Source organism: Lynx rufus, unplaced genomic scaffold (genome assembly GCF_022079265.1).
Source record: "Lynx rufus isolate CCGP_SWC_20201006 ecotype Redwood Valley unplaced genomic scaffold, mLynRuf1.p SCAF_3, whole genome shotgun sequence".
Classification (NCBI taxonomy): Eukaryota; Metazoa; Chordata; class Mammalia; order Carnivora; family Felidae; genus Lynx; species Lynx rufus.
Window position 1 is genome coordinate 160,198,617 of NW_025814845.1, and position 13,654 is coordinate 160,212,270.

A 13,654-nucleotide genomic window follows, 5' to 3' on the forward strand; every position below is an offset into this window, starting at 1 on the left:
CAATTTGTGAACTACACAATTCTCTGCACCAGGCTTTCCTCAGGTTCTGTTTGATTAAACTGTCATGAGTGAAATGAAGGACTCATTGAATTGGTGCTCTTCATATGTTAAATATCAATGAGAAAAAGCTAGGAGTGTCCAGCTAACTTCTGGCCACTGAATACATGGGAGATGGGGAAACAGCTTAGTACAGCAGTGAAAATAATCCCCAGACACTTCTACTGGGTTGAATAGTGTTTCACCAGAAATAGTGTCCATTTGGAAACTGTGACTGTAACCTTATTTGGAAGTAAGGTCTTTGCAGATAAAATCAAGGTAAATGAGGTCATACTGTATTAGGGTGCACTCTAATCCAATATGACTGGTGTATTTATAAGAAGAAAGAAATATGGCCAGAGACCTACGAACAATTGGGGAAGAACACCATATGAAGATAGAGGCAGAGGTAGAAATAATGTATGTATAAGCCAAAGTGTCAACAGTTGCTGGTAATCACCAGAAACTGAGAAGGGAACATGGAACAGATTGTCCCTCAGAAATTCCAGAGGGAACCAACCTTACAAACACCTTAATTTGAGACTTCTATTGTCCAGAATTGTGAGTTCTATAGTTTTAAGCTTCTGAGTTTGTGTTCATTAGTTGAGGCAGCCCTAGGAAACTATTACAACACTCTTGGCCAGTCTCTACATTTCTAATTACTTAAAAAAACATCTAACTACATGAAACCACTTTTAAGACTTCACTGGGGCACTTGGCTGCTCAGTTGGTAAAGCATGAACCTCTTGATCTTGGTATTGTAGGTTTGAGTCCCACACTGGGTGTAGGGATTACTTTTAAATAAAAAAAAAAAAAAGATTTTTAAAAAAGGACTTCACCAGCTCAGGCTCATACTGACTCAATTGGAAATCAGTCATAAAAAGTAATCATTATGGTTTCCAGGGCCATATATGGAGCTACAGACTAAAAACATGTTCTCTTGAGACCTTTACTTTGCGCAGGCAACACAATAATTGAATTTACAGTTTTGATCTTAAAGTACCTCAAGGCCAACCACCTTGCCCTTAGAAAGCCCCAATATACCTATCTATGTTTAGGTACAAAACAAACAAACTTGTTTTTGGTTTAGATGCATCCATCTTCTTCTGGAAAGGGTCCCCTTTCTCCACTCCACTGCTACAAAACATTACAGGCAACAGACTTGCTCACAGGAAGCTACACAAGAGGAATCTCAGTAGGATTCTGGAAACATGATAAGGGAAGCTATATTAGCTATTATTTCTGGTAAAACTGACCACCATTCCTGAACATGAATAGATAATATCAAATTACCGTGTGATATAAAGAGAAGGGGTAAGTCAAAAAGCAGTAAGAAGGGTCTGGACATTCAGAACAAATGGCTGTGATGAAATCAATGTTTTTAAACATATTAAAGCAGCAGAATACCCATTCTTTTTGAAAGCACATGGAACATTTAGAGAATGGATAATTTACTGGGGCACAAATCACCCCTCAACTACAAAAAGATTGAAATCATACCATGAATATTTTATAACAACAATGCCATGAAGCTTGAAGTTAACCACATGAAAAATTATGGAAAGACCACAAATACATGAAAGTTAAAGAACATCCTACTAAAGAATGAGTGGCTTGACCAGGAAATTAAAAATGAAAGTAAGAAGCATATGGAAGCAAATGAAAATGAAAACATGACAGTTCAAAACCTTTGGGATGCAGAAAAGGGAGTCCTAATAAGGAAGCATATTGCAATACAGGCCTATCTACAGAAGAAATAAAAGTCTCAAATATACAAGCTAGAAGAGGAACAATAAAGAAAGTCTAAAGCCCATGAAAGAAGGGACATGATAAAGATTAGAGGAGAAATAAGTGATAGAGAAACAAACAAACAAACAAACAAACAAAAACAGCAGAATAGATCAGTAAAACCAAGAGCTGGTTCTTCAAGAGAATTAATAAAATTGATAAACCCTTAGCCAGACTTAACAAAAAGAAAGGAGAAAGGACCCAGAAAATAAAATCGCAAATGAAAAGGGAGAGATCACAATCAATACCACAGAAATACAAACAATTATAATAAAGCCTTATGAAAAATTATGTGCCATCAAACTGGGCAATTTGGAGAAAAATGGACAAATTCCTAGAAACATACAAACTACCAAAACTGAAACAGGAAAAACTAGAAAATTTGAACAAATCCATAACCAGCAAAGAATTTGCATCAGTAATCAAAAATCTCCCAACAAACAAAAGTCTTCTCAAACTGTTCCAAAAACTAGAAATGAGAGGAAAACTTCCAAAGTCGTTTTACAAGGTCATCATTATCTTGATTCCAAAACCAGACAAAGACCCCACTAAAAAGGAGAATTACAGGCCAATATTCCTGATGAACCTGGATGTAAAATTTCTCAACAAGATGCTAGCAAATTAAATTCAACAGTATGAAAAGAATTATTCACCATTATCAAGTGAGATTTATTTCTAGACTGAAGGGCTGGTCAATATTCACAAATCAATCAATGTTATACACCACAGTAATAAAAGAAAGGGCAAGAACCATATGATCCTATCAACAGATCCAGAAAAATCATTTGACAAAATATAGCATCCATTCTTGATAAAAACCTTCAACAAAGTAGGGATAGATGGAACATGCCTCAACATCATAAAGGGCATATATGAAAGATCCACAGCTAATATCATCCTCAATGGTGAAAAACTAAGAACCATTTCTCTATGGTCAGGAATAAGACAAGGATATCTATCTACTCTCACCATTACTATTTAATATGGTACTGAAAGTCTTAGCCTCAGCAATCAGGCAACAAAAAGAACTAAAAGGCATCCAATTGGCAAGGAAGACGTTAAACTTCTTCTCTATTTGCAGAGAACATTATACTCTATGTAGGAAACCCAAAAGTTATAAAATTGTTAGCACTAATACATGAATTCAGTAAAGTCACAGGATATAAAGTCAACATATAGAAATCTGTTGCATTTCTATATACCAGTAATGAAGCAGCAGAAAAAGAAATAAAGGAATTGATCCCATTTGCAACTGCACCCAAAACAATAAGATACATATGAATAAACCTAACCAAAGAGGCAAATGATCTGTACTCTGAAAACTATAGAACACTTATGAAAGAAACTGAAAAAGACACAAGAAATGGAAAAAACATTCCATACTCGTGAATTGGAAGAATAAACATTGTTAAAATGCCCATACTACCCAAAGCAATGTATACATTCAATGCAATCCCTATCAAAATACCACCAGCATTTTTCACAGAGCTAGAACAAACGATTCTAAAATTTGTATGGAACCACAAAAGACCCCAAATAGCCAAAGCAATCCTGAGAAAGAACAGCAAAACTGGAGGCATCACGACTCCAGACTTCAAGCTTTAATGCAAAGCTTGTCCTCAAGACATTTGTCCTCAAGACAATATGGTACTGGCACAAAAACAGACACACAGATCAGTGGAACAGAATAGGAAACCCAGAAATAGACCCCCAACTATATGGTCAATTCATCTTTGACAAAGCAGGAAAGAATATCCAATGGAAAAAAAGACAGCCTCTTCAACAAATGGTTTTGGGAAAACTGGATGACAACATGCAGAAGAAAGAAACTGGACCACTTTCTTACCCAAAACACAAAAATAAATTCGCCATGGATGAAAGACCTAATGTGAGACAGGAAACCATCAACATTCTACAGGAGAACATAGGCAGAAACCTTTCTGACCTAGGCCATAGCAACTTCTTATGAGACATGTTACTACAGGCAAGGGAAACAAGCAAAGATGAACTATTAGCACTTCATCTTGATAAAAAGCTTCTGCATAGTGAAGGAAACAACCAACAAAATTGAAAGGCAGTCTACAGAATGGGAGAATATATTTGCAAATGACATATCAGATAAAGGGTTAGTATCCAAAATCTATAAAATATTTACCAAAGTCAACACCCCAAGAAACAAATAATCCAGTTAAGAAATGGGAAGAATACATGAATAGACATTTTTCCAAAGAAGACATCCAGATGGCTAACAGACACATGAAAAGATGCTCAATATCACTCATCATCAGGGAAATACAAATCACAACCACAATGAGATACCACCTCACTCCTGTCAGAATGGCTAAAATTAACATAAGAAACAACAGGATAAGGCTAGGATAAGGAGAAAGGGGAACCCTCTTACAATTTTCTCCTCTGGAGAACAGTATGGAGGTTCTACAAAAAGTTAAAGAAAAGAACTACCGTACAATCCAGCAATTGCACTACTAAGTATTTACCCAAAGGATACAAAAATACAGATTCAAAGGGGTGCACATGCCCTGATATTTATAGCAGCATTATCAACAATAGCCAAACTATGGAGAGAACGCAAATGTTCATAGAGTGATTGAATGGATAAATAAATTGTGGTATACATATATAATGAATATACATGATATGTAATGAATATTCATATATAATATGAATATTACTCACTGATTCATCTATATGAATATTACTCAGCCATCAAAAAGGAAAATCTTGCCATTTAAAATGATGTAAATGGAGCTAGAGTATATTATGCTAAGCAAAATATGTCAGTCTGAGAAAGACAAATACCATATGATTTCACTCATATGTGGAATTTAAGAAACAAAACAAATGAATATATGGGAGGGTAAAAAAAGAAAAAGAAAAAGAAAGAAGAAAGGGGGAAACTAACCATAAGGGACTCTTAAAGATAGAAAAGAAACAGGGTTGATGGAGGGAGGTGGATGGGAGATGGGCTAGACACGTGATGGGTATTAAGGAGGCTACCTGTTGTGATGAACACTGTGTGTTGTATGTAAGTGATGGGTCACCGAATTCTACACTTGAAACCAATATTGCACAGAATCCTAACTAACTAGAGTTTGAATAAAAATTTGAAAAAAAAAAAAAAGACTCAGGAGAGAAAAAAGTGAGCATTTAAGAAACATTGACAAATAATGAAATTAATGAAATGTATGGTCAACTTTTGTTTTGTATGGTTAATCTTAATAAGCACTGCTATGTGGCTGTGAAATAAGAAGGAATTTCTAAAATAATGTGTGCCTGCATGTATGTGTATGAATGTAGTCTTGTGGCCAAAGTGCGTTAACATGATGATGGAGCTAAAATTCCATATTTATTTTTAACAAGAAGTTTAGAAAATTTGGAAGTTGTAAATATAAAATAATGTTTAGTTTGTTATGCCATGTAAAAAGTAAATGAATAAATATATGTATATTTAACAGCAAGGTGAGAAAATTTGCCTTGTCAGTCATCATGACATATAAAACTACAAAATTTGAGACCAGATGATATAGGGCAACAGTAACAACGATCACCCAAAACTTTAATACAGAACTGACATACAGACCCACACATATGTGAAATGTTACTATATCACAGAGGAAATGATAGATTAGAAGGGAACATAATGGTGCTAGAATGACCGATTATCCATACATATGGCAGCACAGAGCAAAAGAATACATTGATTGGATTGGCTCCTTGTGTCATAAACAAAAATATATTCATTCCAGATGGATTAAGAATTTAAATGTAAAAGACAAAAATTAAATGTTTTAGAAGAGAATTGAAGAGAATATGTACTTGGACTAAGGAAGATTTCCTAATGACTAAGATGGGGATGTTTTTATGATAGACTTCATTTCACTAAAATAGAGCCTCTTTTCCTCAAAATAGACTATAAAGAAAATGAAAAGTCAAGCCACAAACTGAAAAATGCTATCATGTATATAACTGAGAAAAAGATTTGTATCCTGTATATGTAAAGTCCTGGAAATCAAACAGAAAGAGAAACAACCACATTTAAAAAAAAAAAAAATGTGGTATAAACAGGAACATTTTACAAACTAGCAAACATACATGACCAAGTGACGTTGGAAGATGGTAACCTGTATTAATAATCGGGAAAAGAAAATTAAAAGTGTAATGGGATTGGATTTTACAACTTTCGTATTTACTTTCCATCTCACAATAAAACAAATATGAAATGAAGTTGATTTCTTTAAACTGAAGAAAACATTAAGTTTATGACTCACTCTCTCCCTAACTATTTTATCCGGGTTTTTTTTTGTAGAAAAAAATTTCCATTACAAAGGGTATTTGTTGTTGCTGTTTACTTTTTCTAAATCATTTTGATGTTTAAAAAAAATGTGTGGGTTTGCTTGGAAAGAGGAACCCAGGGACTCTGGGATGTGCAGGGAATTTCCAAAAAAAACCCTCTAACCAAAAGCCACATTCTCAACTTGGACCCTGTTCCTTTACCTTGGCTGCACTCTAGGTAACCAATAGGGACTTATGGCTATAGAGCATTTGAAATGTGGTTAAGACAAATTGCGATGTAAGCTACTCACTGGATTCTGAAGACTTACCCTAAAAAAGAGACTGCAAATCATCTCAATATTTTTATACTGATTATGTGTTAATAATGTTATGCATATATTGATCTAGAAAAAATATGTTACTAAAACAAATTTCATGTTTCTTTTACTAATTTTTTTAAATGTCTCTTGTTAGGGTGGCTGGTGGCACCAGCGACCAAGAATTGCACGAAGAGTAGAACAACTAGCAGGACAGAGTTTATTCATTCTCCAAGAGAGAAGAGGGGCCAGATATCAAGAGAAACGGTGGCCCAAGTTTGTATTAGGCTGGGCCTCTTAAAGGGTTTTAAGGTTGTGAGAGGTTTGCAGCCACACCCATGGTGGGGCGGGACTGGGAGGTGACAAGTTTCTCAGGATGCTCTGTCCCAGGCTCTGCTGGGAAGTGGGTTATGGTCCCAGGCTAGAGAAGGTTAAGTTTTATAGTTGTGGTCTATTTTCTGAGAATGAAGGGCACCACGACCTGAAAGAGAAAGAGGCTCAAACACGGACATCTGCAGGGTTTCTCGATAAGCTTGCCTAGGGAGGGGCCTTTAAGTAGAACCTTTTTTGCCCTTCTTGCTGGAAATTTTTTAATTACATGTGTGGTTTCCATGTTTCTAGCAGGCAGTGCTGACTTGGGAGAACAGGGCAATTGTCGGCAGAACTGAAGTAGCATCCGGGCTCAGTCCCTGCCGGCTCTGTGACCCTGACCCTACCCTTTTTGACTTAGTTGTGTCCTGTGGAATTGGGGGGCAAGACAGAACAACATCCGGCATGGGAAGTTTTTAGCAGCGTGCCTTGGAAACGCTTTCCTAAGCACCTTACAACAAGTGCTTAATAAGTGTGGTCATAATTCTCAAGCCGGTTCCTGTTGAAATGCAACATCTCAGCAGTCAGTCACTCCCCCACCTCATACACGCACACGCAAACGCACGCGAGCCTAGAGCACACTGCATTTGCGATTCAGAGCCAACTTTTAGGAGGAAGGAACACGCAGTTGCGCGGGGCGAACAGACACGGGAAGGCTGCCCCTTGGCGGAGAGCGGAGGAAGGATTCCGTGGCGGAGGCTCTAGAGCAAGCTGCGGAGAGCCTGGGCGGGAGGGGCAGCGGGTCTGAGGCCGCAGAGGCGGTGCCTGGCGCTTAAAGGGATACACAAGACGTCCACCCCCGCCTCTTGGGGCACTTAAAGACCCAGAGAAGGACCCCTGGGAAGATCTGGATCAGGCTGTGTCTACAGCTGGGGAAGAGATAGGGGGACCAAGGAAAAAGGCCGAGGTGAGGAGGGGGTGTGCCAGGAAGGTGGAACTCACTGTTTCAGTCAACCAAGACAGGCAAGGGTGTTCCAGACAAAAGTGAAAAACTGTTTTGTTGGGGCAGAGCTGTCAACAATTGACTTCTGTACGGGTGTGGTTTTCATGAAGGCAACATCTGTAAATCCCCTGGTGATACGTATCAGAGAAAAAGGGCATGGAGAGGTGAAAACACCCAGCCACGGTCACTGGAAGGTTTCATACAGGACTGAACAACTCTTTGGCCCAGCTCAGCCAACACCCCCTAGGGATTTGGTCAAACTCCTAATTGCACTGTTTCTCCTTTTACTTCGGAATTAAACAGAGAAAGTAACACTCACAGTGCAGGCTTGTTACCAGGGTTAAATGATACCAAGGAAGCAGAGGTACCTTGATACGTAGGACTGTAAAAGTTGCCACGATAGACTTCATGAAATAGGTGATCTCAGTCTTGTAAATTAATTATTCTAGAACACTACACACTTTGTCAGTTCAGTGAAGGTGACTAGCGTCTGGGCGCAACCATGGGCGCAATTTAGGAGTTTGGATGGAGTGGTTAGGTAGTTCCTGAGCAAGGTCCCCTGAAATGCCTCAGATACTGCAGTGTCCTAAGATTGGGGGAAATGGGGTGTGCATGGAGGCTCTTAGTTCCTTCACTAAAATATAACCTGCTCCTTATACACATAGAACCCTTCACGTCAAAGAACCCCTGTGCTCATCCTCACCGTGCAACTGATATCTCTGGATATTCTCTTGAACAGATGCCCCTCCTGACCTGCCAGTTCCTCCAGAGTTACCGGGAACAGCGCCTGGCCCACTTGGTTCTGAGCTTTATTACCATGGGATATGTCTGGCAGAAAGGAGAGACGCAGCCCAAAGAGGTAAGGGGACAAAACACATGCCTGTCTTGTCATCTGGCAAGCCTGCTGCTCCTGAAGTACACTCACTGCTTGGCCCCACACTGTTTTCCTGGAAAATAGGTCCTTTCTTGTTCTTTTCTTTGGCTGTCAGTTGAAGGAAGGACAAACGGCCCACTTACATGAGAGAAATTTTTTTCCCTAAGAAGCTAATTTTCTTTAGAAGTTGTAGGCATTCATTAGCTTTCACATCTTTTTTTTTTTTTTTTCTGGCAAGAATGTTTCACAAGTTGCATATGAAGGCAAGAACTGAGATCTCATTAAAAAAAGAAACTTAATAATAGCTTACACTTGCAGCATTCTGTATTCCTATGCACATATATTATCTCCTGATTTTCTCAATCCCATAAAGTAAACAGAACTCCACTGTGCCCATTTTACAGACAGCTGAGGACTACAGAAGACAAAAATCCTTCTCCAGAGTCAGATAGAAAGTTAGTGTAAAATGCAAGGCCATGCTTAGACCTTCTGATTCACTAATGTAACCTTCTTTCCCTAAAAGGCACCCATTGACATTAACAAGATTAATTTTAATTTTTTTTTCCTTTTTTTTTTTTTTAATTTTTTTTTTCAACGTTTATTTATTTTTTTTGGGACAGAGAGAGACAGAGCGTGAACGGGGGAGGGGCAGAGAGAGAGGGAGACACAGAATCGGAAACAGGCTCCAGGCTCTGAGCCATCAGCCCAGAGCCTGACGCGGGGCTCGAACTCACGGATCGCGAGATCGTGACCTGGCTGAAGTCGGACGCTTAACCGACTGCGCCACCCAGGCGCCCCTAATTTTAATTTTTTAATACTCTGCTCTTTCTACTGATTATTGATCTCTTAATAATTCATTTAAATCTCTTCTAAATCTTTACTTAACCTTTTATAGTTTCATCCTGAACCTGGAGGGTGCCCACGTGGCTCAGTCAGTCGAGCATCTGACTCTTGGTTTCACCTCAGGTCATGATCTCGTAGTTCATGAGTTCGAGCCCTGCATCGGGCTCTCTGCTGTCTACACAGAGCCTGCTTCAGATCCTCTCTCTCTCTCTGCCCCTCCCCTGCATCTCTCTCTCTCTCTCTCTCTCTCTCTGTTCCTCTCTCAAAAATAAATAAATAAACATTAAAAAAAACCAAAAAACAAAAAACCTAAACCTGGAGACATGAAATCTCTGAGTTCCATTAACAGCAGTAAAAAAGCACCACTCCCTTTCATTTTGTTTAAGTGTCCCTTTTCTAGGAATCAGAGTTACTTGTTCCAGTACTCCGTGGTTCACTGAGCAGCCCAGGCCTATTTTGTTTGCTTGGTGAAGGCTGCCTGTTTTCTTTCAAGTAAACAGAGGAAACCCCCCTGTGACAAAAGGAAGGGAACATGAGAAAGGAGGGAAGAAGAAGATATAGATGTGCTTCAGAGTTCTTAAATGTCAGCACATCTCATTAAAAAAAAAAAAAAAATGTACATCTGATATAAAAACTTTGAAATCTAGGCACACTACAAAATGTCCCGCTGGGCCTCCCTCCCCTTGTGTTCTCCAAACCGTAATCCCAGATATGGGGAAGGGGTAGAGAAAGGGTGACAGGGGAGGAAGCCTTCAGTTTCGTGGAGTGTCCATCTACTTCCAGGTTACCAGGGATTCCCCTGTCCATGGCCTGGGATCATCTCCAACTTTCTCTACATCTCCTCTTCTAACTCTTTACCTAAATAGACACCTCACTTTTGCATTGCCCTCCTCAACCCCTGACTCAGGGAAACTAAACTTAAGTCTGAATTTTAAAACTCTATAGTTCTTTTTGTTTCTTACCTGAAAAACAGTTCTGTCCCAAGTCTAAAAATCTAAGGAAAGCAAAAGCGGAAACAAGACTTCTTTAATAGATACTTTTATCCTAGGGGGAAATAAAAATGCAAGTGGGAGATAGGAAGCATAAGAATGTTATTTTGGATCAAAACCAATTTAACTTTGTCTACAGATAGAGAACCCCCGCCCCCCCCCCCCCCCCCCCGCCCCATCTCCCATGGATCTGAGTAGTTTTTCTGGACTTGTGGGCAGATATGTCTCTTTGGAGTGTTCCTCAGATAACTTAGGAGTTAAATAGGGACCGTCTTGAAGTTGTTATTGGGTTTGGCTTATGAAGTGATGAACAGAGTTGGCTGCTACACAGGATGAAGTGTTCTGTCCTCCCCATTCCTGTTCCTGATTGAAACATAAACACACACGTATATGTGTGTATACATACACATGTATGTATATATGTAGTTTTATACAAACAAATACACACATACATATTTATGTAGACATCTCTGTCAATAGATAAGTAGATATATAAAGAGTTAGAGATATTTTTCCCACTGCTCATCAACTCAGCCCCCAGTTTATGTTTAAACATTGGTGATGCCCTTCTTTGCAGAGTCAGTTTTCAGAGATTATTTTATACGCTATGTATACGTATGTGTTCCAGTTTTGTAATTTTCATATATATTTCAGATTGTACTCATACACATTATATCCACTAGAATGTTAAGGGAAAAAAAATATGAGAGTGAGGTGTGTGTATATGGGTCACTCAGATAATTCCAATTTTATGCTCAGGTCATTTCTCTACCACAGGATTACTGGAGTAAAGGGCAATCATGATTACTTCCCTTGCTGCATTCTTTCTGGTGTATGCTAATTTCCTGTATTTATATCTAAAAGGTTCTGCCAAGAAATCTTGCCCTTCCCTTTGTTGAAGTCTCCAGGAACTTGGGCATCCCTCCTATCCTGGTCCATGCAGACTTGGTGCTGACAAACTGGACCACTAGGGATCCTGAAAGGTAAGACAGGGAGTGAGTGCTTTGGATGTGAATTGATGGAAACTTCCTCTCCTTACAGTAAAGGCCTGGCGTTTTCAGCTATGTGTGATTCTAGATGTTCATATTTAGTGTCTGCTTTATGGTTCCAAAGAACTTGTGTTCACGTTCAAAATTTACACGTCCCGGAAGTTTCTTCTCAATCCACTCTGAATACATTGGAGCAGGCTACTTTTTCTTGTTTTCTTCCACATCCAATCTGAATTTAACTTGACCTTCAAGCTCCTGCATAATTAGGCTTCATTCATTCTCTCTCATCAAATTTCCATTCCACAACATGCCTTCCATTCATGTCAAATTAGGGCCAGTGACTTCAATAAGTCATCCTGATATAATGATCATAAATGATTGTGATTATGATTATGATTATAGGTGAATTAAGAGTAGGGCTCTAGAAAGTTAGATTGAGAATTTGATTAATAATGCTATCTCTTCTACCTAGCTGGCATCAATCCTTGGAAAGTTGGGCTGGGAATGTAGATAAGTATTGGTCTAAAGAAAAAATAGTGTGAGTTTTTAACAAACAATAATTAATCAGAATGGGTGGAAAAAGTGAATTGTTAAATTTCCCTTTGAACTTTATTATCACAACCAAATTTATTTCAGGCTGTAGGTACAAGAAATAGTACTTTTGTAACTTAATAAAATAACTAAAGGGACATTTAGGTTAGATGTGAGGAAGAACTTCCTCAGCTTGAGGGTTGTAGGTACCACAAGAATGCCAGAGGGGATGATGGGAATCTGTTCTAGATGATTAAACATTTAATATAACATTATAGATTTTGGGACTAATTTATGTGCTTCTTGGAAGAAGGGAGGCCATCTCATCTTTCTAAGGAAGCCTGAGGCCTGGGAGGATACATTTTCCATAATTATTAATTGTTATCTTTGACCAGTTCTTTCATAACAAAATTAGTGACCAGTATTCTCATGAAAAGCTGCTGAACCTGACTCAGAGTTTTGACAGAAAGAAATAATAAATATATGTGCAGAAATAATTCTGGTCAAGGCATTGAGTGTTGAGTCAGCTGGATTTCTGGTTTGAAGAGAAAGAGAGAAACAGGAAAGGTTGAAGGGAAAAAAAAAATGTCTGGACTGGAATGGTTAAGTCAAAAATACAACAAGGGGCTAGTTGCCCAGTGAGTGAGTGAGCAGGGCTGCATCCCAGAGAGGCAGACACAGTTTGGGGCTCAGTAGTTAGCTTTCTTGGTGATTAAGTTTGGAGTCTTTTAATATGCCTTCCATAGAGCTAAGTGCTGCAGAGAAATGGAAGACAGGAAGCAAAGGGCACCAACATGGTTAAAGAACAAGATAAATGTCAAAGAGGGACATAAGCAATAGCCCTTAAGCATTTCAAAGCAATTATAGCAATGCAGGCTTTAAAAATCAGGAAACAGCTTGGTGAGGAAGTGAAACTTGATCTGATGCTGAAGGTAAGTAAGAGTATAATAGTTATAACAGAAATATGGGTTTGTGGCAATGACAAATATATAAAAAGAATAAGATAATTTATCATGGTGGCCACAGGCTAAATATTCTTGGGCTCCTGTGTGAGTGGAGATTTAGCTTACTCCTTGTCACACAGTGACTTTCAGGGAAGGAAAATTTTTCCTTTCTTCCCTTCTAGGTTCTTTGCCTGGTCTGATAATTACATTGACATAAGACAGATCAATAGAAGAAAAATGAAATTAATTATTTTACCTATGAGAGCCCATAAAATATGAGACTCAGACAAGTGACCAAAACAGGAAGATTTTATACCTTTAGACAAGAAAACAGTACATTTGGGAAGAATTGACAAGACATAGGGGTTTGGGCTTAGGGTTAGCAAATTAGTGAAGGTGTATTTACACAGGCTTCTTGGCCCTAAATTCCCTCTCGGGTTAATTTTCCTTGTACAGGTTGGGTACCTGTCACATACCAGATTTATTTCCTGCTTTCAGGGGAACAAAGGAAGTCAGAATGTCCTTCTTGTGCCAGCTCTTTCTTACATAACATTAGTTCAAATAATCAGTGTGCCAAAGCAGTGCATTTGGGGTGGAGCAATTCTGCTCTCCTTCAGACCCACAGTGTAGTCACGACCTGTGACATCCAAAGTGTGCATGGATGTGTGTGTGTGCATGTGCATTTGGACACAAATGTATGTGCCTGTGTCTATGTCCTCTCAAAATGCATACCAGTTT

The 13,654-nt window shown here is 38.7% G+C and overlaps 1 protein-coding gene across 1 annotated transcript in view; it reads left to right on the forward strand.

The window, feature by feature from the left end:
- Positions 1 to 13,654, forward strand: part of IDO2 (indoleamine 2,3-dioxygenase 2) — a 79,762-nt gene that overhangs the window by 35,423 nt on the left and 30,685 nt on the right. The window contains exons 3-4 of the mRNA XM_047091102.1: positions 8,486 to 8,605; positions 11,317 to 11,435. Coding sequence (XP_046947058.1) covers positions 8,486 to 8,605; positions 11,317 to 11,435 — 239 coding nt within the window. The remainder of the gene's footprint in view (positions 1 to 8,485; positions 8,606 to 11,316; positions 11,436 to 13,654) is intronic.